This window comes from Phaethon aethereus, assembly GCF_964289735.1.
Source record: "Phaethon aethereus genome assembly, chromosome: 19".
Taxonomy (NCBI): domain Eukaryota; kingdom Metazoa; phylum Chordata; class Aves; order Phaethontiformes; family Phaethontidae; genus Phaethon; species Phaethon aethereus.
This window is the reverse complement of record NC_138595.1, coordinates 8,433,349-8,458,853: the sequence shown is the minus strand read 5'-3', so window position 1 is coordinate 8,458,853 and position 25,505 is coordinate 8,433,349. Positions and strand designations below refer to the sequence as shown.

At 46.9% G+C, this 25,505-nt stretch overlaps 3 protein-coding genes across 3 annotated transcripts; 2 read left to right on the top strand and 1 right to left on the bottom strand.

Moving 5' to 3' along the window:
- Window positions 1-2,481: 2,481 nt before the first annotated feature.
- On the top strand, window positions 2,482-7,362 carry C1QBP (complement C1q binding protein; the record flags this gene model as incomplete). The annotated part of the gene is made up of 6 exons (XM_082008694.1): window positions 2,482-2,734; window positions 2,968-3,118; window positions 3,555-3,642; window positions 4,660-4,755; window positions 5,632-5,754; window positions 7,017-7,362. The coding sequence occupies 6 exons, from the start codon at window positions 2,482-2,484 to the stop codon at window positions 7,164-7,166; spliced, it is 861 nt and encodes a 286-aa protein (XP_081864820.1). The 3' UTR covers window positions 7,167-7,362.
- An 864-nt stretch (window positions 7,363-8,226) lies between these two features.
- On the bottom strand, window positions 8,227-11,088 carry RPAIN (RPA interacting protein; the record flags this gene model as incomplete). Its single annotated transcript, XM_082008608.1, has 7 exons — window positions 8,227-8,256; window positions 8,811-8,945; window positions 9,056-9,119; window positions 9,341-9,455; window positions 9,943-10,006; window positions 10,577-10,765; window positions 11,011-11,088. 7 exons carry the CDS (start codon window positions 11,086-11,088, stop codon window positions 8,227-8,229), a joined length of 675 nt encoding a protein of 224 aa, XP_081864734.1.
- A 136-nt stretch (window positions 11,089-11,224) lies between these two features.
- NUP88 (nucleoporin 88) lies at window positions 11,225-23,475 on the top strand (the record flags this gene model as incomplete). The annotated part of the gene is made up of 17 exons (XM_082008594.1): window positions 11,225-11,461; window positions 12,344-12,513; window positions 12,976-13,101; window positions 13,321-13,407; window positions 14,440-14,616; window positions 15,683-15,866; window positions 16,319-16,469; window positions 17,178-17,276; window positions 17,428-17,518; window positions 18,483-18,584; window positions 20,313-20,471; window positions 20,909-21,034; window positions 21,568-21,633; window positions 21,856-21,936; window positions 22,279-22,405; window positions 22,760-22,878; window positions 23,254-23,475. The coding sequence occupies 17 exons, from the start codon at window positions 11,225-11,227 to the stop codon at window positions 23,315-23,317; spliced, it is 2,166 nt and encodes a 721-aa protein (XP_081864720.1). The 3' UTR covers window positions 23,318-23,475.
- Between the last annotated feature and the right edge of the window lie 2,030 nt (window positions 23,476-25,505).

Below are 25,505 nucleotides of genomic sequence, written 5' to 3'. Positions count from 1 at the left end.
CTCGGCAAATACTTCTGGCTTTTCTGACTTGTCCGTGCAATTCTAGCTTTGGAGTTGGCACACCATCCCTGACAGCTAATCAGGCCAACTTGAGAAAGACTCGGCAAAATGAGAATGGAGATGTGGTTTAGAGATTGGACTTTCTTTAAAGGTCCTTGATTCACCAAATGTTTGTGTCTGTTGCTCTGATGCCACTGCTTCTTACACCTTCTGCCTCCCCCAAGCCTGCCCCAGTTATACTTTGGTTTTCCATTAGAAGTTTGGAGCTTGACATTGTCAAGAACCACAGATCTACCGTTAGTATTTATTATTTGTTTTTTCTTCCATATTCCCTGGCATCTACCTATCTCTTTTTTCCCTCCTATTGGAGAAAAGTGGCAATATGAAACTTAATTGTCTTCTAAAATACAGGAATTAAGAAACTAGTGCCACTCTAAAGGGAGAACTTGTTCTTTAAGGTGAAGGAAAGTGGATTTATTCCATTATCACTGTGTGCTGGTCAGGGGAAAAATAGAAACTGTTTTTAAATGATATCCTAAGTAATTCTAAAATAGTAGTGAGAGGTGACTTCCAGTTTCAACAGGGTCTGTTGATGTAGCTTATTAATTTATACAGCTTTTTGGATGAGTTGAACTACAGAAGGTTAGGTGTCTGACGGGCTGGGAGAGGAAGCTGTTCTGCACCTGCAGTCTCATTGTGGAATATAGCAGGGTTTACATGGGCTGTGATGCGCTTGCGGCGTTTAGTCCTTGTATCCTTCAAATAGCAACTTTAAAAAGAAAATTGCTTGTGACATGAATAGGGCTGCTCAGGGATGCAGTCATATTGGCTGTTGGCAAGCCCTTACTCCATTTGCTTTGGGAAAGCTGCTGGCTTTGCTTCTGATCTGTGGGGACAAGCTGCATTCTCCATGTAGTAATTTATCCTCAATGGTTACATGCATCACAGTTACACAACACGTCGTAATATGCCTTTTCTTTGGGCTCTAGTATTGGCTTACCTCGGTTTTCTCTTTGAAAAGAGAAAACCGAGGCAAATACCTCTCTTGTTCGTTTTTTAATTCTTTTTTTTAACTGGAACGTCACTTGTGCTGATCTGCAAATTGCTGCCGCCTAAAGACTGAAAGTAGGTGCCCGGCGTTCCTGGAACGGTCTCGTGTCTCAGCCTGTTCCTAGGAAGGGCGGTACTGAATGTCTGCAGGGTGTAGTGGAAATGGACACACATCCTGTTGTTGGGCCTCTTTGCAATATTGTTCTTTGGTGGTTTGAAAAAAAGAATTAAAAAAAAAAAGACAAGTGAGGCACAGGCAAAACTTTTTGTATGTGTGACCAGCTGCACTTTTGGATTGGTATTTCAAGAGTATGCAGCTATTTCAATTGTTCTCACCCACACGAGTGGCAGGAATTATCAAAGCACTGTATTTATCTATTTCTTGGTTTTACAGACTCTGCATCTTTAGGGGAAAATAGAGTATAAGTGCATTTTGTTTGGGCAGTCTAATTTAACAGTCTGTTTAAGAGAGGGCATGGGTGTTTGTTTAGAAATAATTTGTATGTTTTTCCCAAAATAAAGAAGCAATGGCAAAAATCCAAGTCCTGGGTGTTGTTTTGTGAGACGAAAGCTGTGTGGGTGGAAGAAATGATTGTAGGACGTCCAGGTATGAGTCCCAGCGTTTTCCGTTTTTGTGGGAGTGTCTACATTTTAAGCAGTCTGGGGTGTCTGCGTGCAGATGTTAAAAATCAGATGTTAAGGCGGGTCGGTGATTCTGCTTCGCGTGCACAACGGACCCCGTCATTACACACATGGTGCTCAAACACCCGCCTGGTTTTAACCGGGAGTAAAAATCATGTCCCTCCGAGGCAACAGGGCGGTATCGATGCTCTCCTGCTACGGCCTTGCGGCGAGCAGCAACGTGCGCTTTCTGCTTCTGCTCAACGGTGGGCAATAGTGCCAGCGGTTAGACAAAGGGAACGCTTTGTGCCGGGAAACAGTTTGCCCCGGGCCATCTTCCCTCTAAAATATTTATTGTTAAAGGAGGAAAAAAAAAAAATAATACTGTTCTTTCTCTGAAACCGTTGAGAAAAAGCTGTCAATTCTAATACAGAGCGGGGGGGTGTACGGGAGCAAAGCTTCACCATGTACGCTGCTTTTTGTTGCAGGCAAGAGGGAAGCACCAGCATTTTTTCCACATCCCTAAAGCTTCCTCTGCGCCTTTGCCGGTGCCCCGGCCTCACCTGGTGCTCAGTGCATGGCGTCCCTGCCCCGTCCTCCAGTACTTGCTTTCTAATCTCAAGTTAAAATAGTAGTGAGCCGTCCGGTGGGCGTGGTCCCTTCTGCTGCCCGGGCCGGGACTCGAACCGTTGGCCCCGTCCCCGCCGCAGGGGCCGCTGGGGCCGGCCGTCGCCGGAAGCGCGGCTGGCGGTTCCGGGGCCGGCGGTGTCCTCTGCCCGCCCCGCCCCGCCGCCCTCGCCGCACCGCACCATGCTGCTCGCCCGGGCCCTGCGCGCCGCCGCCGCCCTGCGCCCGCCGCTGCACCGCCCGCCCCGCCGCCTCCTCTCCTCTTCCTCCTCCTCCTCCTCTCCCCGCGCCCTCCTGCCGCCGCCCGCCGCCGCGCCGCCCCTGGCGCGCTCCCTGTGGCAGCTGGGCGGCGGCGGGTGGCGGACGGCGCTGCTCCGCCCGCGGCGGGGCTCGGCCGGCGGCGTCTCCTGCGGCTGCGGCGGCCTCCACACCGAGGGTGAGCGGGGGGCGCGGACGCGGGGCCTTGTGAGGAGACCCGCGTTTGGGGGGGGGTGGGGGGGGGTGGTTGCGTTGTGAGGGGAAGGGAGCGCTCCCGCCCTTGGGGGGCGCGTGCGCTGTTCCACACACCCCCCCTCCCCATCCCGGGCAGCACGTGCTGGGGGGGGGGTGGTGGGTGGGCAGGGATCCTTAACACCCCCCCGTTCCTTAACACCCACCTCTCCCCGCCAGGCGACAAAGCCTTTGCCCAGTTCCTGACGGATGAGATCAAAGAGGAGAAGAAGATCCAGAAACACAAATCTCTGCCCAAGGTCTCCGGCGGGTGGGAGCTGGACGTCCGCGGCACCGAGGCCAAGCTGGTGCGGAAGATAGCTGGCGAGAAGTAAGTCTGGTCTTGAGTAAAGGATTCATCCGGGCAAGCACGCGTACTGGAGAGGGCTGGGAGAGGAAAGCCACCGGACTTCTCCTTGTGCCCCTATTGCTACCCGGTCTGCAGACTGGATGTTGCAGAAGCTTTTTATTTTACCGCCTTGGGTACTTGTTTTTTGCTACTGAATTGTGTGTTATAAAATGTCATGCGGTTTTCCTGAATTAAAAATAACAGTTTCATCCCGTAAAACTGGAAAAATGCTTGTTCATGAGAGCGATTGGAGGAAGCCTGCTTCGTTCTGGTGTGTCCCTGCAGTACCTGGTTTCATTCACGGGGTGTGAGTTCAACACCACTAATGGTCTCCCCACAACAAGAGCTTCCCACTGGAGAAATTTTGATGGATGTTTTTTGCATGTGTTCGAGGTAACCGCTTCTGTTTCTTTTGAAGGATAACAGTCACGTTCAACATCAATAACAGCATTCCACCCTCCGTGGGTGAAGAAACACAAGAAGAGCAGAAGCCTGATGAGCAAGAGGTAATGGAGTTTTGATGTGCGCTTTAGTGACGGGTACACGAGGGAGGTTAGAACCTTGCCCATAAGCTAAGGATTTTTTTCGCTCTCGATATTTGGGAGCATTAAGTCACAAAATGCAGCTTTTTCCGAGTTGGCTGTCACTTGGCTGTGACCCTCCTCTCTGCAGCAGAAAGGCAGAGCAGGGTGAGAGGGCTCTACGAGGAGAGAGGAACTCAGATACCTCCTGCCTTTGCAACTCCCTGCAATAAACACCGCCTTTTGTACTTAACTAGTGTAACTCAGCTGGTAGGCAACGTCAACGAAATGCAAAGCTAGTCGTAAGACTTCAGTTGTGTGGTTTTGTTGGCCAAAAGTGCCTCACTCCTCTTTAAAAAGTAAAAATACCCATAAAAACTGTAAATGAGCAATATCGTTTGAGGCAGGTGGCGTCATCTGCAGTGACACTGATGCCGAACGAGTCAGGAATGCAGCTGCTCCGTTTGCAGCAGTTAACTTGCACTGCCTGCACAGCAGTATTTATTCTGGTGCGTTGCCCTCCGCTGGGTGGGACAATACCGGGGACTCGCGTACACTGTTCCTTCCCGGGCGCGCCTGTATCGGCTGAGAAGGCGCAGAGCGCTTGGTCTGTGCACGTGGAGTGTGTTTGGCAGTCTCTGTGCCCTGCCAGGCTTCCTCCAGGAAGGAGGGCAGGCACAAGCAGCTCCCGCTGGCAAAACAGTCTGACTCTGTTCCCGGCTCCCGTCTCTTGAGGGACCCATCCAGGTGAGCTGCAGGCTCTCTGGGATGTCGGGGGGTGGCAGATGCTCCCAGCTGCCATTTTGCCAGCCGCAGAGCAGAGGAGGGGCTGAAGGGCCGTTGCGAGGCTGGGGGAGGCTTGGCTCGCCCTGGCCAGGTCAGAGACTCCAGGAGGGTGACAGGGAGCAACCTGTGCTGGACGGGCTGTGTTGCTGGGCTGTACTGCCCTCACTGTGGCTCCTGGTCAGACTCCAATGCTGATGCAACTTTTCTCTTATTTAGCCCGATCTTACATCAACTCCAAACTTTGTTGTGGAAGTAATAAAAGATGATACAAAACAGACCCTTGTTCTTGACTGCCATTATCCCGAAGACGAGGTGGGTACTGAACTGGTCGTGTGTCAGCCGTAGCCAACTCTGGGCTGTGACTCGCTGTGCGTTTCGTGCTTGACTGTAGCGTGGTTGTGCCGCTGTTGAATTCTAACTGCTCTTTAGTCTGCTGCTTTTCTGAATCTGCAGAAAATGCAGTCTCCTCACTTTTTTTTTTTTAACACACAAAAAAAGGCTTTGTGTTTGTAAGAACACTCTCTGGGAAGGAGATGTTCCATTGCACTCCTCACTCACATCCTGACCTGGTGTTTCTGATCGGTTGCTTATTGCCCAGTTTATTGAATTGCATTAGAGAAGGGAGGCATGGCTTAATTTTAACAGCATGGCAGCTTGAGGGGCGTAAACAAAGGTAGCCAAAACAAGAGAGATTTAATACGGTGTGTCAGTAGCTTGCAAATCTCACTGCTGTGAGGTGTCACAAAAAGAAGTAGGGATTAAAAAAAAAAAGGAGGGGAGAAAATAAAATCTCTGGTTCACGCTGATCTTCATGCTTTCTTTTGTAGACCTTAACAGATCACTTATGCAGCCAGTCCTAGCTGACAAATGTTAGACGGATGTGTGAAGCCAGATTTAGAACCACACAGAAGAGCTTTTTACATCTTTGTAAAAATCAAGCTGCTGATTTCCATCAGGTGGCTTCTGGCAGCATGCGCTGGTAGACTGACATCTCGGGGGATTTCCTGTGTTCTCCTGCATGTCTGTGCTTGTCTTCACAGGCACGCGTTGAGAGGGGAGAGGCACAGCTTTAATACCGGTTATGGGGCTTTGCCTGCGGTGTAATAGTTCTCGCTTCACGCTGAGATGGCTGAAGGTACCCAGTAGTGGGAGCTAATTGCATGTCGTACATCTCATTTCCTGTTTTAGGTTGGACATGAAGGAGAGGAAGAAAGTGATATTTTCACAATTCGGGAGGTCAGTTTTCAGCCCACTGGAGAATCGGATTGGAAGGACACCAACTACACCCTCAATACGGATTCCCTTGACTGGGTAAGTGCTGCTAAGATGCCGTGGGCTGCAGAGAGCACGTCGGCGTATCTCACCTGGCTGCCCGTTTGCTCTGGAATCACGAATGAGCCCTGTCTGATGTCTGAGATGGGGGATTCAACCCCTCTGCCCCAGCTGGTCATGAGGTAGTGTGGTTCTGCTGCAGGCTGAGGATTATTACGTGGTCCCAGCGGCACTACTGGCAGTCGGAGATAGATGTGTTGAAACTTGTTCTGTTCAGGGCTTCATAGGTTGATTTCCTAGCAGCTCTATTATGCTTGAGAGATGTTTTGACAGTTGCTCAGACATCTTTTGATCTATGTGTTTAACAGTGTAGCTTATCAGATACCACGTGTAGATGCCTTTGTTTTCTGGGGTTTCCAAGTATGTTTTTATAATAGTGACACTAAAAGCTAACGTGCCCAAGAATCTGACATCTGCTTCTATGTTCTCAATGCCAGGCTTTCAAAAGGTTAAATCTTAGTTGCAGGTTGTGTATCATATGATTAAAACTTTACTCCTAGAGCGTCTCCTTGGGAAGTATTAGTGTTCAAATTCATTAGTGCGCTCTAGAACGTCCCATACTGCTTTTTTTTTCCTTTCTGACTTGAGACAGAAAATAAATTTAAAAATGTATATGATTTGTGATCTCTTCAGATTACAGAATTCCAAAATTAATAATTTTCTCTAACATTGGTCTGTTAAAAAAAACAAAAACAAAAACCCAAACAAAAACCCACAACAAAAAACCCCCAAGAAACAGGTAATAGCATTACTGCACTAAGCACCAATAATGAACCTGTTCTCTTGAGGAGCGAGGGGGGAACCCACAACCATTAACATATGCTGGAGTTGCAACAGTTAAGTAGGAAGAAGAGTTGATGATTAAAGATTTAGTCTTCCAAACAAATATTGACATCAGATACCACCTTTTCCAGACACTGTTAAAGCAATTCACCCCCAAGGCCACAGTACTATATAGGGGGACAGGCAGAGCTTGGTATGTGTAATCTTCAACAGACTCTACCTGCTGACTTCTCCAGTCAGTTGGTAGCTCCAGAGTGCAGCTCGTTGGTGACACTGGGTTTACATGACCAAGTTTGGGTGACCTGTTCCATGGCCCCTTCCCTTCAACTGATACATACTGTGGGAGGCAGACCTGGTCTTCCTGGGAGAAAGAAATGCCAGTTGCCACAGGACACTTCAGAAGCAACGCCTACCCAGGTGTGCCCTGCTTAAGGAAGTTTCCTGTTCATTGCTTCTAGGCTCTGTACGATCATTTAATGGATTTCCTGGCTGATCGAGGAGTGGACAACACATTTGCTGATGAGCTAATAGAGCTCAGCACTGCACTGGAGCACCAGGAGTACATTAAATTCCTTGAAGACCTTAAAAGCTTTGTCAAATGTCAGTAGGTTAGACTAGGAAACTTATCTCCAAGTGTGGGTATTCCACAGCACTGCTCAGCCAGCAATACCCAAATATATCTTCACAACAGATATGAAGAGTAAGTAACTTTGAATTTGAAAAAGAGCATCATGGGAGAATGAGGATTCTTGCTTGTTTTTGGGGAATTTGTATTTATGTTACAGCCCAGATCAAGTTCTCTAACATTATGGTCCGGAATTGCCTCACCCTACCTGGTGGTTTTTGTACAATTAAGAATGAATGTATGTGAAGAATAAAAATCTGTTCAACGTATCACTGAAAACTTTTCTCTTCTTCCTGCTGACCAGAAAAACGATGGTGTTTGTGCCTGAGCCGGTGTTAACACAGCTGCCTGCACTGTGTGCCACCCCACAGTTCTCTCCAGGGAGAGCTGTTCCAGCACTTCCAGCCTTCTGCCAGAGCTGGGGCGGTCGGAGGAATGGTGCTGGCAAACAGTGCTAATTAGGAATGTGAATCTCACTCCAGAAAGCTTGTCTGGCTGGCTGTGTGTTAGGGAATAGAATTCAGGGTCTTTCTTAAACAGCATGGTTGAGGAATTGTTTTAAAAAGGCATGTGCTGCCATAGCCTATTACATTAGTATTAATGTAGCTATTTTAGAAAAACACTGCAGAGAGGCTGGAGCTGTTCAGTTCCAGCAGAAGGACTGAAAGGCTGTGGCTGCCGACGGCAGAGGCACTGCTGCAGGGCCACAGCTGCGCCCTTCTACTGCAACTGGTGTCTCCAGTTGTTGCCTGAAGGTCACATTAAGTTTAAACAGAACCCAAAGCTGAAGTCCAGCGTGAGCTGTGCGATCACTGATGCATTGTTAAAGACAACACAAAGGCTGAACTAAATGAAGTATATTTATTTCAAAACATACTGTGCCATTAAAAGTGCAGGTCAAGGCAGTACTGCACAAGGCAGTGCCTCTTCAAGTATCTTTGACACAGCAGATAGATAAAAGTATATACATAAAAATACTAGCAGCTCTGGGTGGATTTTTAGTCTTGAAGTCCTTCCAGTAAAAAAGCAGCAGCCGAATCAGCTTAGAGGAGAATTGTCCAGGAGTCACAGACCTTTACAAAAGGTAAGTAAGTTGAACAGAGAAACTGTACTAATGTATAAAATGAATTATTAATGTTCAAAACTATTTGAAATACTGTTCTTAACCCTGTCCTCACAGTGAGTTTATGTAAGCAGCAAGGCTAAGAACATGCTAGCCCTAGCATCCTTGAAGCCAAAGGAATAGTATTTTCTAAGAGGTACGGACGAGACTTTTGAGGAGGCTTAAACTGAAGTAATTTTTAAATCTTTCCTTCATGAACCACTTGTCTGAACAGCTGCTCCATACAAGACTTGGAAGGTGTTGGCCAAGGTGGGAGAACTGTAAGGCACTAAATTTAACAGGTCCTTGAGAGATTCTCTAATCCAGCAGTCAGGGTAAGTCCTGTAATTTGGCTCTTCCTTCTACAGTTACTGGGTGGTCAAAAGTAAAACCATTTCCAAGGAAGTTTGTGGAAAAACAGCAACACAAACCCCTGGAATCAATGGACTTGTGGTTTCTGCCCACATAATTGAGAAGTGGGATCCAACCAGAGATCCTTTCCAGGAACTTGACATTTAGACTCACCGGACAGGTCATGAGAAGACTGGCTTCCTCCTCCATTCCACTGGTAACTGTGAACTCTGGGTTGTGAAAGCACCTGTGACTGTGCTCTGTTACAGTGTTCTCTAGAAGGGACCGAAGCTTCCTTTCTGTCATACCCTGAGAAAAATTGGGTTAAAAGAAATCTTGCACTTAAGTTGCTGTCTGTAGCTTAAAACTGCCTCTTTGCAGCAGCAGATGTAAGATGTCACTTTTAACATGTTACTCACCTGCGTGCTGATGTATAGTCCACACTGGCAAAAAACCAAGTGATTACTCACAGTCAGGTTATTCCTAGAAAGAGCATAGAATGAGCATCACCACAACAACCAGAATAAAGGTAGATTTTAGCAAAAAACCCATTAGATTTAGGAGATCATTGCTGAGGTTTTTCTATTTTGCTGTAAGTCACACTTAACAGCAGCCTCTGCCCACTGAGCAAATCAGCCTGTTTCTAAGCCCAAGCTGCTCTTGGGGAGTGGAGAACCTCATTCCATTCCCAAGGACTTTCTTACTTTCTACACACTGGACAGATGACCTTGTCGCTGGCATCCAAGCCATCAAGCATTGCGTTGAGACATTCTTCATCAAACTGCAGACTTCGCTCGTACTCTTCTATAACCAACTGTTCTGCAATAACACAGCAAAATACTCAGGCATCTGTTACAAACGGAAGACAACGCAGCACATGTGACACTGCTGGGCAGATGGAGGCTGGGGCAGCCACAGCTTCTGAACTGAACTTTCTTTGGATCAGATTTCTACACATGAGGAAACAGTTTTTCCTACGGCTCCGTCTTTAGCCAGTCTCCAGTGGGTGACTTTCTAATCAACAATTTAAAAACATTCTGAATTGATTTATACAGGTTCCTACAGCTCCGAAACACTTTAGGGTTGTTTGTCTGGTCTCCTCTCTTCTTAGCTTCTCACAGACCTTAAAATGCCACTTAAAACTCTCAAAAAGGGTCTCCACACTAAAGAGGCTACAGAGATTTCTAAGGAGGCTCTTCTGCATCACGTGGCCTACGAGGAGCACAGCCTCAGCTATTTCAGGTTATTAGAAAGTCAGGAATATTACAAATCAAATAGGAATCGGGAAAACATGTAAAAGAATTACCTTGCAAGATCAATTCTTGTTGGATCTCTTCCAGTACTGCTAGCTCATCCGGGTCCTCTAGCATCTGAAAAGTGCATCAGTCAGTGATTCTCCCATTCTGGCTACTTTCTCACTTAACCTCCAGCAACCAACTGAGCTGCCACTGTAATGTAAATTCACTCTGCTTATTCATCTCTCTAGTAAATCTCTGTATTTGCAAAACCATGCACCATGTAAAGCAATCTATACTATAATCACCTGTGCAAAGCCAGCCACAACGGATCAGAACACAGCCTGTCCAAGAACTTGTTTTTTAAAACATTGAAGTTTTACTCCTGTTCTCAGGAGTGGTCACTGACAGACCAGCTCTGAAAACCACAGACGGGGAAGGCCACCCTCTGCTGCGATTCACACGCAGTTTGTGAAGGAGATAAGGGAGTTCCCCACTTGTGGGCCCAAAGGCGAGCGCTTTCTCAGCACAACACCCTGCACTAGTCACGGGAGCGGGAAACCCTTACGCTCCAAGTCTTGCCAACTCCAACCAGCAAGAGCCTGAACTTACAGCTGCAGAGAGAGGTACATGACACACCTGTGTTAGGCAGTGTGTTGACGGAAGGGTGTTGGAGGGCCCATCAGCCCAGGAGCCTGTACTGACCTGTGCCAGGGCCTCCTGTCCGCGGAGGGCGGGCAGGCTCTCCTGCGTGGCCTGCAGCGTCTGCCACTCCTGCTCCATCACCTCCTGCACCAGCAGCGTGCCCGTGGCCGGGCTGCACACCCTCTCCCCGGCCTGGCGGTACCGGTCCAGCAGCTTCGCCCGGCTGCTCCTCAGCCTCTCCATGCAGCGCTTGGAGGGAGCAGACCACACGGAGCCTGTTAGTGCCGCGCTGGGGTTGGAGACGGGACCCCGGGGCAGTGGCACCCCGGAGGGGTTGCACGGCCGCGGGGTGACAACTCCTACCGGGGGCGGGCCCCAGCCAGCCCGCCGCGGCCCTGGCGGAGAGGATTTGGGATGGGGCCAGGCTCGGCCCGCCCGGGCGGGACGGAGCCAAAGGAGCGGGCAGAGCCCCCCACCCCGGCAGCCCCACTCACGCGGCGGTAGGTCTCTTTCCAGGGCGGCGCGGCCGGGCCCTTGTAGCGAGCGCGGTGTCGCCGGAGCGACGGCTCCATCGCCCGCCGGAGCCGCAGCGCGCCTCTGCTGCGGGGCACGCCGGGAAATGTAGTCCCGGCGCGGAGGGGGCGCGGCCCCGCCGAGTGGCGGCGCTGGACGGTGACGCCACGGTCGCGCGGCGGTTGCGCGGCGGCGATGGCGGCCGAGTGGGGCCCGGCGGAGCAGTGGCGCGCGGCCCTTCCGCAGCACGCGGTTCTGAGCCGCCTGCGCGAGCGCGCCCCTGCCCCCGCCGCGCGGCCGCCGCTCATTCGCAACCTCCTCTTCGGCCTCGACGGCGACCTCTTCCTCTGGGACGGCGAGCGCAGCGCCCTCCACACCATCAGCCTCCGCCGCCTCGGCGGGCCCGACTCCGCGGGGCTCGGCCGCTACCAGGTATGCGTTATGAGGGGACCGTTACCCGGAGGAGGAGGGGTTGTGTCTACCGGGAAGACACGGCAGCCAGCAGGAATAGGGCAGTGATCGTGCCCCTGTACTGGGCACTGGTGAGGCCGCACCTCGAATCCTGTGTTCAGTGTTGGGCCCCTCACTACAAGAAGGACGTTGAGGTGCTGGAGCGTGTCCAGAGAGGGGCAACGGAGCTGGGGAGGGGGCTGGAGCACAAGTCTTATGAGGAGCGGCTGAGGGAACTGGGGGTGTTCTGGAGTCTGGAGAAGAGGAGGCTGAGGGGAGCCCTCATCGCTCTCTACAACTACCTGAAAGGGGGTTGTGGGGAGGTGGGTGTTGGTCTCTTCTCCCAAGTAACCAGCAACAGGATGAGAGGAAATGGCCTCAAGTTGCACCAGGGGAGGTTTAGATTGGATATTAAGAAAAATTTCTTCACCGAGAGGGTGGTCAGGCATTGGAACAGGCTGCCCAGGGAGGTGGTGGAGTCACCATCTCTGGAAGTGTTCAAAAAACATGTAGACGTGGCACTTCAGGACATGGTTTAGTGGGCATGGGCGTGTTGGGTTCGTGGTTGGACTTGATGATCTTAAACGTCTTTTCCAACCTTAACAATTCTGTGTCGGGAGTGGGGCTGAGGGGGGCCAGTCCCTGAAGGCCCCCAGCCGGGTAATCACCCTCCAGCGTGCTGTTGGTAGGTCTTTCCTCAGTGAAACCCATCAGCTTTGTGCTTGGCTGTGGCTGGGAGCAAGTTTTTTGCCTCATGCTGCATCTTGTAGGCACTGTGTAAATCACTGTCCAGAGTAAAGATGTGCCATACTCCTGTGAGCACTTTTGGTGGCTTGTGCTTAACTGTAATATTTGTGTTTTCAGACCCTTCTCTGCATAAACCCACCCCTTTTTGAGGTTTATCAGACGCTGTTAAGCCCCACGCAGCATCATGTGGCACTCATCGGTACGAAGGGGCTTATGGTGCTGGAGCTGCCTAAACGCTGGGGGAAGAATTCAGAGTTTGAAGGTGGGAAATCCACGGTGAACTGTAGGTGGGTGAGACCTCAGGTGGTTAGTGACATCCTTGTCCTGCCGTCATTCCTCGACAGCCTCTCCTCTCTTGGGGCCAAACAGATGCGGAAGACATTGGTTGTATCGGGGTTGTAGGAACAATCACAAGTGAAGTTATTTTGGCTCAGGGACTTGCTGATTGTCAAGTGACCCAAATGAATGACCTTCTAAACTTGTCGCAAATGCTGAGGAGCAGGGTGCTGCTCTCTAGTACTCCCTAGCCTTCCTGGGGGTCTTTTAGCTGTGGTAGCTAAAAGCACGTGTCCGGATGGCAATAACAGGGGACTTCAAGTTAAAGCCGTCCCTACAACTTTAAAAATAATACAGCTCATGGATTTGAAACCCTTTAATTGTGTTTTTAGGTCGTCTTGCCCCCACTTCCCTTTGGAAGTAACATCTTCTGCTTTTCTTGTAACAGTGCGTATTTGTGCTCTGTATTTCAGCACTGTTCCTATTGCAGAAAGGTTCTTCACAAGTTCCACATCACTGACTCTGAAGCATGCTGCCTGGTATCCTTGTGAGACATTAGAGCCCCATATTGTGCTCTTGACTTCAGATAACACTGTGAGGTAAAGCCTGTTTGTAGTTGACTATCTAAATTTTTGTGTGTGTGTCGTAGCCAGTTTGATATTTGCTAAATATTTGTGTCCTGCCATTCTTACCAGGATTACGAATAAAAAATAGGATGGGAGATATTTTAGACCGATACTAACTGACGTTCCTGCATCAGCAGGGACATCTGCAACACTGACAACTGAATGAACACTGCTGCTGTTTCTTTCCTCCAGGTTTTACAGCCTGAAGGTGCCTCAGACACCCATCAAAGTGATTGCTCTTTCAGACACTGAGGAGGAGACTCTTACAATCAAAAAAGGGTTTGTATGGCTCCTGGTATTTTGAAATGCTTTTGGCAGAATAAGCTCTGCATTCTTACTTGTGGTTTTAATGAATAAGTGATAAATTCACCCAAAAATCTGGTGTGAATTTTCTCATAGACTTCTTCTTAGCGCAGTAGCTGTGTTTTTTTTTTTTTTTAATTGCCCCATCTTTCTAAAAGAAAGCCGGAATAAAGTATACAGCCTAGTGTTTGTCAGAGAAGTAATTTGAAAAATACACACAGAAAAATCGGTCCTTGTTTCAGCTGGGGTAGAGTTAGTTTGTCTTCCTGATGACTGGTATAGTGCTGTGTTTTGGATTTGGTGTGAGGATAATGTTGATAACATGCTGATGATTTCAGTTCTTGCTGAGTAGTTGTAGTGCTTATACTCAGTCAACGATTTTCGATCACTGGGTGGTGAGCAATTGTTGCATTGTGCATCTCTTGGTTTTGTATTTTTATTGTTTGTTACTGTTATTTATGGTTATCATTGTTGTTTCCTCTTCCTTTGCTGTCCTATTAAACTGTTTATCTCAGCCCATGAGGGTTTTTTTCCCTGATTCTCTCCACCGTCCCACCTGGGCAGGGGGAGGTGAGCAAACGGCTGCATGGTGCGTAGTTGCTGGCTGGGACTAAACCACAACAACATCGTCTTTAAGATGGGATTAAAAAGGGCTTTTTGAGTGAGGAATGCAGAAGATAGATCATATTTTTGTTTCCCCCTTGTCCTAATTGAAAAGGAAGAACTCGAAGGTCCCTACTAGTCAAGTCACAGACTGATGTACTTACACAGGAAATTCCAATACGCCCTGCTTTCTTACCCAGTGAAACTGGGCTGGCTGGTGAATGTATTTCAGAAATGAGGTACCGTAAGAAGAATATTACTTGCATGCTTTTACAACTGAAAATAGCCTAAGTGAAAGGACCGACGGACAGCAGGAATTTGTCAGCACGTACTGACGGGCCTGGGTAAACACTGGTGTTCTCACAATCATTGCTGACCTCGGATCTTGTCCTGACTTGTCCCTAGGAGAGCCTATACAGCATCGCTGGGAGAGACCGCCGTGGCGTTTGACTTCGGCCCGCTGGTGCCAGTCCCAAAGAACGTTCTTGGACAGCGAGGGAATGAAGAAGTGTTGGCCTATCCGCTTTACATTCTGTATGAAAATGGGGAGACATTCCTCACGTATATCAGCCTGCTGCAGAGGTAGGCTTGCATTCATCCCTGGGTTTCATGGGGCGCTTGTATGTTTGTACAGAGCCATCTCTCAGTTTGGCTGGGACTCTGCAATGGAGGCTGGACTGAGTTTTATTGTACTGCAACCTGTTTTATCTCTTTGTGGCAGTGCTAATAGACTGACATCCAAGAATCATCTTTTTTTCGTTCTGACGTTAAGGGTGCAGTTTCTGCTGCTGAGTGTGCACTGTTGATGATTTGTTATCAGGAATCTGAGATGAAAACATGAGACTGTTGAAAGATCAGTGGGCCTAAGGCTGTTAGTTGTATTTTCGGGCTTTTAGTTCACAGTGCAGAGATTCTTAGCTATGGATGAGGCTTGAAAGACCCAGTGGCATCTTAGGAAAAGAAATGTTTTAAGATCATGGAGGGTTTTCAGGCATGTTCTGTAATGAAAGGTCAAGAATGTGAATCAAGAATGCAAACATGATACAAGAAAAAATTACTTCAGGAAACTGAGAAAATGGAAAACTTGCAAGTTAGATCTAGTGTAGCTGAATATTAAAATGTGGGGTATTTAGGTTAGAAACAGCACCATTTGCATCAGAAATGGTACAGCTCTGAGGAGATCCTGTCTGTAGGCAATGAAACGGGCTTAGTCTTTCAAAAGTTCTACCTAGAGAAATGCCAGGTCACAAAAATGCTGCTTGTAAAGTGCTTTATTAAGGAAGAAAACAATTAAGTGATAAAAATAATTAACCTGAGCTTTCTGTGAGTACTTTGTGTTCTTGTATGAGAATGTTTCCTCTTGAATTTGTTGAAATGTAGCTTGGCTGCTTTCAAAGCATAAAACGTTATTACTGAGTGGAACTGGAAGTTTCTTCTCTAAGATCTCCACCAAGCAGGTGTAGTTCAGACTCTTAATCTGCAGAAGTCTGGGCTGCTGCTGTCTAACGGAAATTAAACAGAACTCCAAACCATTGGGGTTTTTTTAATCATCTTTATTTTGTAGTTATTGTCCAGCAGACTCCGGCAGGCAGCCACAGGGAGCTCTCCTTGCACACCTTGTGTTGTGAACGCATCTTCTTTATTCCAGCACTGGAAATCTTGGCAAGCTGCTTGGCCCTCTGCCCATGCACCCTGCTGCAGAAGATAACTATGGCTATGACGCCTGTGCTGTCCTTTGCCTGCCTTGCGTTCCAAACATCCTGGTGATTGCCACTGAGTCGGGAATGCTTTATCACTGCGTGGTACTGGATGGAGAAGAGGATGATGAGCAGGTCTTGTTTTTATCTTGTTGGTTTTTTCTGTGTGTATTTTTGTTTCTTTAGTCAAAATTCCTGACTGCAAGATGGCAGAATGCCTGGCAGTGAATGCCAAGTGCCAAAGCTGCGTTCTTTTATAATGAGGTCACGAGTCTTCCTCCTATTCCAGCCAGTCCTGGTGATTCTCTGATGCTTTTATTTTAAATGTCAGTTCTGTGTATCCTGGCGGTGGATCAGTTTTTGATCAAACTTACTATGAACTATTTTAAAGAGGGTCTTCAAAGAAGAAACCCTCTTTCTGAGATAAATTTTTTTAAGTAAAAAAAGAAAAAAAAAAAGGGGGGGCCTCAAACTACTTTCCCTGACAATTAATACTCTTACCTATAGTATTTGACTCTCTCGATGCTGTTTAAGTTGGCATTTCTACTTAAATGATGTCTCACAGAAGAATTCAATGCTCTTTACAGTCAGAAAAGTCATGGGACCCAAGATCTGATCTTATTCCTTCCCTGTATGTGTTTGAATGTGTTGAGCTGGAACTTGCACTGAAACTGGCATCAGGAGATGAAGAAGAGCCTTTGGAGGCTGATTTCTCTTGCCCAATCAAATTGCACCGAGGTAGGGCTGTCATTCAGGTAGTTGGCGTTTATTTGCTTTATTTTGTGCATTTATGATCAAGCTATCTACAAATTATCATTGGTGTCAAACAAACAGTGGTATTAGAATAAGGATTTGCCTGATGTCTTCAACAGAGCTGTGGAACAAGCAAGCCTGGGAGGTGCTTTAGTGTTTACTCAAGGGCAGATTACATATGGTCACATCATACTAATTCTTTCAGGTGTGGATTATAAAGTAGAAGTTGTTGCATCTGTGATGACCTATGTGTGTAAGTAAGTGCTGTGGGGCAGGTGATCCTGAAGCAAGAATTGGTATCTGCTTATTAGACTATCTGATGCAATTATGGGGCAGGAGGTTGGGTAGGACAAAGTGTTTGGGTCTTTGTGAACAAGAAGCTTGTCAGAATGCTGGTCTGCTGGCTTTAATGGATCTTCCCTGTAAAATCTAGTGGATTGGTACAGATGTGGTGTGAGAGGAATAGTTCAAAGCATTTCGTCAGGTATTTCAAGCATAATTTAATTTTATACAGAACTCTAATAACATGGCTAATACATCTAGCTCAGTTTTTGGATGGGGATGAGTTAGTACTTGTGAGAAGATGTTAATGCTGACTGGGCAATAAGTTGATACACATGTTCAACAGTGCAGGTCTGCAGGATGTTCTTCTCCGTTCACGGCCTTCTCCTACATTTGCTGTTTCAATTTCAGATCCGAAATGTCCCTCTCGATATCACTGCACACACGAAGCTGGTGTCCATAGTGTGGGGTTGACGTGGATCAATAAACTGCACAAATTCCTTGGTTCAGGTGAGCGATGAGACTCTGTTGCATGTGGGGGGAAGCGGGGACTGTCTGAACACCTCCATTTTGCTAGCAGCAAGTTGGTGGATGTGGGTAATACTGAGAATCCCATACCCTGCCAAGTGGATGTCATGCATTCTGACAAATCTCTTTGTAGATGAAGAAGACAAAGACAGTTTACAAGAGTTGGGAGCAGAACAGAAGTGCTTTGTTGAACATATTCTTTGTACAAAACCGTTGCCATGCAGGTAAAAACCAAACCCTTTCCACTGTTTCCAAATCAGTGAGTTGCTATGGAAAATGTTTATGATTTGCCCTCTTTTGCTGCACTCTTGCCATTAAAAATAATGCAGCCAGCTCAAAAGAATTCAAATAATACAAATAAGCAATTTGTGCATCGGGATTCTTAATGCACAGCTAAGAAAGTAAGCTTCAATTCCTGTGTTACTGTCTGAAAATCATCTGTCAAATCAGCAGAAATTTTCACATCCATTTCCCTGACCCAGGACAACTCTTGAGGCTTGATTTGGCTAAAAGTCTGGAATGCTGACATGTTCCTCTTATCCACTTGTTAAGGATCAAACAATGCCTTCAAAGAACATCTGATTTTTGGGGGCTCCTGAGGTACCCTCGTCAGGCTTAAGAAGCGTCATTTGCTGGGACTATGTAATGTTTATCTACCTATCTGCTTTCTCACTTTTATAAGGCCTAATCATTTCTGTAGAACGCAATGTATTAAACATAATTAAAAATACAAAAGTGAAAAAGTTCATTAATTGGTGTTAGTCATCAAAGCTAGCACAGATGGTGAGTCTCCAGTGAGGTTAGCAGTTACCCAGGGAGAGGGCGTTTGGACCTCAAAAAGGTGGTGCACAGAGCACTGGTGTCCTCTCCTGAGGAGGTCTGTGCCTCGCACTAGACGTGGGTAACGTTTCCTGGGTCACAGCAGGTTTTTGCTTCTGTTCACAGTGGAGTTGTACAAGTGCTCCCTCTCTCCGGATGGATGAGTTTGTCCTGGTATGTCCGACTGCCAGGATGGGAATAATTATTTTGCAGGACTTATTCTGGGGAGCAGCTCTTAGCTTAGAGGAACACGTCTGGCTTAGGCTGATTGCTATAGCGAGGGCTTTTCCAAAAGAGTGAACTTGCACAACAACTTCAGGAACAAAGAGCTTTTTCGACAGGGTAATTCTTGTGTTTTCTTCCCTTTAGGCAACCTGCTCCTATTAGAGGATTTTGGATTGTTTCAGACATCCTGGGGCCCACAATGATCTGCATCACAAACACCTATGAGTGTATTACAAAGCCTCTCTTGTATGTGATTCTTAATTGGTTTGAAAACTGTGACTGTTGCATGAAAAGGATCTTAGGAAGATGATATTGTTGTTGTTGTTATTAATTGATTCTTTCACCCCAGACTTCTGTACCTCTTGTGACACAATGAGTTTGCCTTCTGAACACTCCAGCTGAGTACTTGGGTGTTGTTATAGTAGTTATTTACTACTGATAAGGAGTTTGCCCGGGATATAATTAATCTATATCACTTTTGATGAGTGTTAGGACAAGAGTTGCATCAAAAGGCTCTTGATGGTATTGTTGGGGTTTTCTCTTCATTTTTATGAGGCACCTGCAAATCAAAAACTTGTTTACAGACACTAGCATAGAGATTCTTAATGGGCACTGAGGTTATGTTTGTATGAAAGGGGGGAAAAAATGGGGGGTTCTTAAAGCGCTTTAAAGCAGTGGGATTTTAGTATGCGTTTCCAAAGCAACTTCACTTTGGGGGATGGGGAAGATATAGACTAGTGTGGTAGATTTGCATTTACACAATTAAGTGCACATATTGAGGGGAGGGCACTATTCAGTTTATTTATTGCCGAGAACACCATTTAACACAGGACAGGTACCTTCAGCAGAGGCAGTGTTGATGTCAGGTTCTCTTACAGACCTTTTATTATTAATTTTTTTAAAACTATTTCTTCAGCATTCTTAAGTAGGTTTTTCTTACAGCTCTTTTAAATCCCATTATCTGAAATTACAGAGGTGGATAGGGACCTAGCAGGCTGCTTTGAAAAGCAGGTCAATCTGCTGTTCAAGCACTTGCTTGCCTTGTTACAGAACTTTCTCCTCCTTAAGTAAAAGGATATTGATGATTCTTGCTTGTTTCAGCTGTGGCCAAACAGAAAGATCTCAGGGTGATATTATTATTAATAAATAAATAAACAGAAAGGGGATGTGGCCAAGAAGGCCAACAGCATCCTGGCCTGTATCAGCACTAGTGTGGCCAGCAGGAATAGGGCAGTGATTGTGCCCCTGTACTGGGCACTGGTGAGGCCGCACCTCGAATCCTGTGTTCAGTTTTGGGCCCCTCGCTACCAGAAGGACGTTGAGGTGCTGGAGCGTGTCCGGAGAAGGGCAGCGGAGCTGGGGAGGGGGCTGGAGCACAAGTCTTATGAGGAGCGGCTGAGGGAACTGGGGTTGTTCAGTCTGGAGAAGAGGAGGCTGAGGGGAGCCCTCATTGCTCTCTACAACTACCTGAAAGGGGGTTGTGGGGAGGTGGGTGTTGGTCTCTTCTCCCAAGTAACCAGTGATAGGATGAGAAGAAATGGCCTCAAATTGCGCTGGGGGAGGTTTAGGTTGGAGATTAGGAAAAATTTCTTCACCGAGAGGGTGGTCAGGCATTGGAACAGGCTGCCCAGGGAGGTGGTGGAGTCACCGTCACTGCAAGTGTTCAAAAAACGTGTAGACGTGGCACTTCAGGACATGGTTTAGTGGGCATGGGCGTGTTGGGTTGGTGGTTGGACTTGATGATCTCAGATCTTCTCCAACCTTATTAATTCTGTGATTCTATCAATCAACCTTGTCTAGAGCTGAATTTACCACTTAACTGAAATATTTCCTCTTAGAACACTTCTGACTTACTGCTGTAATACATTAATTCCACAGTGGACGAGTGTCTCACTTTAGCTACCATTTAAACTCTGATGTAGTTTAAATTTTTTTGGCTTAAACTGTGTTCTCTAATTTGATGTTCTTTGGTAGAAGTACAGTCCATCCTGCATCCCCTCCCCTGCTGTGTACCAGAGAAGACAGAGATGTGGCTGTTTCCCCTCTCCGTATCCTGGCGGAGTCACAGCATTCATTTGAGAAGCATATCCGAAACATCCTCCAGCGCAGTTCTTCCAATCCTTTGCTTCTGAAGTAAGTAGACATGTTTTCTGAGGGGACTTAAGGAAGAGGGCCAGCTCTCAGGAATACTGTGTGTTCATCGGCTCCCGCCTGAGCAGTGCGCTAGCTGGGACATAGCCCAGCCTGCTTGTGCCTCTCTGGCATCAAATCAAGTAACAATGTGGGCTGGGAGGGGGGATTGTCTTGCTCCCCTCCCCTGCTCAAAGCAGGGCTGACCTCAGCTGATTAGGTCGCTCATCGCTTGTCCCATCGGGTTTTGAGTATCTTAAGATACCTTGGGATTTTCTCATCTAAGAAAAATGATTTATAGCAACAGGATTTAACTTTAGTCCCTCACTTCCATAACTGAGCCCCCAGGAGCCCTTACCATAAATACTGTAAGTAAGTGTTTAGCCTTTCAGAGGAACGTGTTAGAGTAGGATTACAAAAACCTGTCTCATATTCTTAAGGTCTGCTGATAAAGATGCTGCTCCTCCCCCTGAAGAATGCCTTCAGCTTCTCAGCAGAGCCACACAGGTGTTCAGAGAGGAATATATACTGAAACAAGACCTGGCAAAAGAGGAAATTCAGCAAAGGTAGGAATTAAAAAACATCATAACGAAGTACTGTGCAGTGTCTCTGTGAAACAGCAGCACTCGGTATGGAGCATTAAAGCCTCCTCTGCAGGACTCACCCTTGGAAAGGAGCGAAGTGTACTGAGGTAAGACTAACGGAGTACCAGCAGTGGAAATGGAGTCGGCAGGGACGAGTGCACTACTTGCTCTCTAGAGGAAAAAGGTGAACGCACACACATAAAATACTTCGCTTTTGCTGTTGTCAGTCTGCCTGTGGGTGGCAGGAAAGCCTTTGACCTCAGCAATAATCCTGACAAAGGAAAATTGCATTAAGTCTCTGCTTCTTCAAATTATAGTTATTCATTTACAATATAAATTTAGGACAAAATGGAGGAGTTTGTTCTCACCACTGTCCATTTTTCAGTGTCTTTAGTCTTTCATGCTCCTAGGAGCATTCTTTCATCACTTCTGCCATATTTTCTGTGTGGCATAAAGCCTGATTCACTGGATTGCTGTTGTGGGTGGTTTGATTTTATGTATGTATTTATTTTAAGAGTGAAGCTGCTGTGGGGACAGAAAAAGAAACAACTGGAAGATCTTAATTACTGTCGAGAAGAAAGGTGAGTATAATCTGTCTGCTTTTATCAAGTCTTTGTGTAAAAAGTACTTTATGCAGAGTCCCGTGTGGAACAAGGGAGAAGCAAATGTATTTCCAGCGGTCATTAAGCTTGTAGGTTTACTCCCTGCTCCAGCTTGCTTTTTCAGGCTCCCTATCCCGTTCCTGTACAGACTGCCTTGCATGTAAATCTAAAGTAAACATTTTCTCACTTACTTACACAAAGGAAAAGTTTGCGGGAAATGGCTGAGCGCTTGGCTGACAAGTATGAGGAAGCCAAAGAGAAGCAAGAAGATATTATGACCAGGTGAGTGCAAACTACACTGTTTCCTCACATATCACATGCCGTTAAATAGAAGTTTGCAAGTGTGGTAGAACAGAGGGGGCAGCCAGTGCCACGCTGGTCTGTTAGAGGACTAGGCTTCTGAAATTCTCTTTGCTGGGGCTCAGTGGTGATTTTTCAGTACTACTTCAGGTCCAGACTGAGTCAGTGCGCCGTTTAGAAATGCCGTGCGAGACTGAAAGAGGAAAGTAAAATCTTGAGCCCCAGAGATGTAGGAAGAGCGACAGAAGTGCAAGAGTGTTGGTGCCTTAGCATAACTGGTCTGATGGGTAAGTTAATTCAGCAACATTTGCTTTGTACATCAAGGATGAAGAAAGTACTTCGCAGTTTCCACTCTCAGCTTCCTGTTCTATCAGACAGTGAAAAAGATATGAAGAAAGAATTGCAGACAATACATGACCAGCTGCAGCACCTGAGCAATGCTATCAGACAGGTGAGAGAAGGAATGAGCTGGCTGGTAGGTTACTGACACCACCTCACTCACACCCGATGACACTGCTGGTAAGAGTCGAGTCCTGCCAATAGATCAACTTTGTATTTTTGTTAAAATAAAAAACTAAAACAACTTCTGGTACTTGCTGGTAATACAGACAGAACCTCTGCAACCCAGTATAGACTTTCTCAGGGTTTATACATCTTCCTCGGTCCTAGCAGTAACATTCTCTTCTCTGAGGGAGCAAGCAAGCAGATTTTAACCCAAAGAGAATCAATTCACTGCAGTATGACACGCCTGTGTGTAACTGTACCAACCCTGACTAAGGTCATCTTTTTTGTACATGACTTCTAGGTTAAAATGAAAAAGGAATACCAGCAGAAAAAGATGGAAAAGGGTACCAGCCCCCGAAAACCCAGCATCACCCTCAGTGCCTACCAGAGCAAGTGCATCCAAACTGTCCTGAAAGAAGAGTAAGTTAAAGCTTGGCTCCTCCTCACTTACAAGAGCAATGCTATTCCAGTTCCTAGGGTGTAAGTTAATCGCGGTGCTGCCTGAGGGGCTGACTGATGCACCAGGGGCAGCTTGTTGGGATAGTCTGAAGCATAAACTGTGCCAGCTCCTGACAGGAGCACTGCCCATCTCATGCTGCTCTTACAGCAGGTTTAGTTTAAGTCTGCTTTTTGCCCAAGGGTCTTTTGGCACTCTGTGTTCAGCCTGTAATTAGCAAAATGACGTGCAATAGCGCTCCCATTCTCTGCTCCTACCATGTGAAGCATTTTCCTTCCCTAGTCGTTCCATGCAAAAATGACTTGCAGCCTTTTGACTTGGATTTATTTTTCTTGAAGGGGAGAACACATAAGGGAAATGGTAAAACAGATCAATGACATCAGAAGCCATGTGAACTTCTAACATGTCCTCGATGAGCAACTGACACTGAAAGGCTGGATGAGCTTTAACTTCCTCTGGTATTTCCCCTTGTATATTTAACATTTGTATGTTGAACAATATACCTTTCACTATTTTGTAAAGATGGACTGTGAAATAAAATACTTTTGATTAGCAAAAAACACAGCATGGAAGGAGTCTTTTCCCTGGGCAGCACGTAGTTCCCAGCGAGTGTGTTGCAGGGCGGTACTTACAGCTAGCTCAGGGCTGTGGGAATTGCTGCTTCCTGCAGAGAGCTGCCTGGGGTTATTCTGGGAGCCGGCTCCTGCCCCTGGGCCACGGGCACTGCAGGGGAGGCCTGTGGCAGAAGGCAGAGCAGAAGGACCAGAGAAGCGCACACACTTCAGCAGCTTTTTTTCTTTTTTTTTTTTTTAATTTGGAACACTTTCTCCATCAAGGACACACCTTCAATACAGTTAACAAATGGTTACACTTGGATCCTGTAGACAGCAGAATTCTACACCCACAATTGCACAGGACACCGGAATGCAGTATTAACTTCCAAACGTTCCCTTCGCCTTATCAGAAGATGGCTCTGGAGCCCGTCTTGACGTGAAAAGGCCAATTATTTATCTGCTGTAGACAAACTTTAGCAGACAATAAAGCATTGTTGTCCCCTCCCCCCACCCCTTACAAAAAGTGACATGGTCAAGCTCAGGTTTGAAAAGTAGTACTGCACTGCTACAAAAGTGGCACAGCAAGAGGTGCCGAAGTAAAGCTGTAGGGAAAGGAGGGCTGTTAGTACCGGTTAGGTAACGAGGTTACCAGACATGCTGCAAGAACACTTTTTTTTTTGTACAGATTAAGACTATACAAGTATAGGAATGCATACAAAACTTGATCTCGTCCCTTTTACAGCCTACACCAACAGATCCCCAGTCTGCTCACCCTGTGTACTGTAGCTGACCAGCCAGGTCAGAAGTGCCTGTTAAGAATCTCTTACTAGGCAAGGAGAACCTACCACCCCACTCACATCAAGCTCCAGAACACCAAGAGCATTTGTTTTATGGGCTATACCCCCATAATCCACCCTGTGAGTAGCTACACCAAGAGCTTTTATACTACACTTAACTGTCAGTGGTCTTTTAAGTTTGCTCTGCAAATTTGGCACACACTCTTTTTTGGTGGGTTTTTTTTTTTTTTTTAAAGGCCCCTTTAAGCTTTGGGAGTTTGGCAGAACCTGAAGTTACTGCTTCTGAAGCTGTGCCTTCTTGCCTCTCTGGCTTAGCAGAACAGCTGTTTAGTGAGCACATCTCCCGCTGCTTCTGTGAACAGTCGGGTTTCTAATTTAAAAAACAAGAAATTTGCACTGGTCAGTGAAAAAGGTCACTCATGTTCCAACCCTAAAACGGCCAAAGTACTTGAACAGGAGTAAAGGTGTTCGGGTGCATGATGGAGTAAGGTGGTAAAAAGGAAGACAACCGTACAATAATTGTGTTCCCTTCCTCACCAAACCAAAAGGAAGTTCCTTCACTGACTCGCACAGTGCCTGGTTTAAGCGCATGGAAGGCAGATGCATTCTCATCTCGGGCCCCTCACGCCCTACTGCGTTACACCTCCAGCCTCCTCTAACCAGACCAACATGCCATGGCTGTCCACTGAGAAAAATACACGAGCATGCATACAAACACACACACATGCACAACCCCATTCGGCAACTGTTCCATCCGTTAGTGTGTCTCTGAAAGATCACAAACTGCTTGCCCACTCACCTGCCCTCCCCTATGGGCTGCAGGTAGGCACCCCGCAGCCATCTGCAACCTGACAACACCACACCTATAGAAAGCCACGTCAACAATTTGTAAAAACAAAAAGACACTAAGGAAAAGCCACACCAGCCCTGTACTATTTGAAATAATCTAAGAGGGTCAGCTACGGCCGCGGCTGTGTAGAGCAGACAGGAAGGCAGGGCTGCCGAGAACAGGCAGACACACAGACCAGAAAGGGATGCTGAAGGGGCCTTAGCTGCTTTCCTTGCTCTCTTGCACTAGGAGGACAGTCCAGAAACTCAAACAAAAACTCATTTTCTGCATAGGTCTTCAGGTGCATTTCCTCAAGGGTTCAGCTTGCTGAAGAGATGTACAGGATTGGTTGTACTTTTGCCATACAACTGGCTTCCTTAAACACTGCCGCACAGGTTAAGTATCAGTAA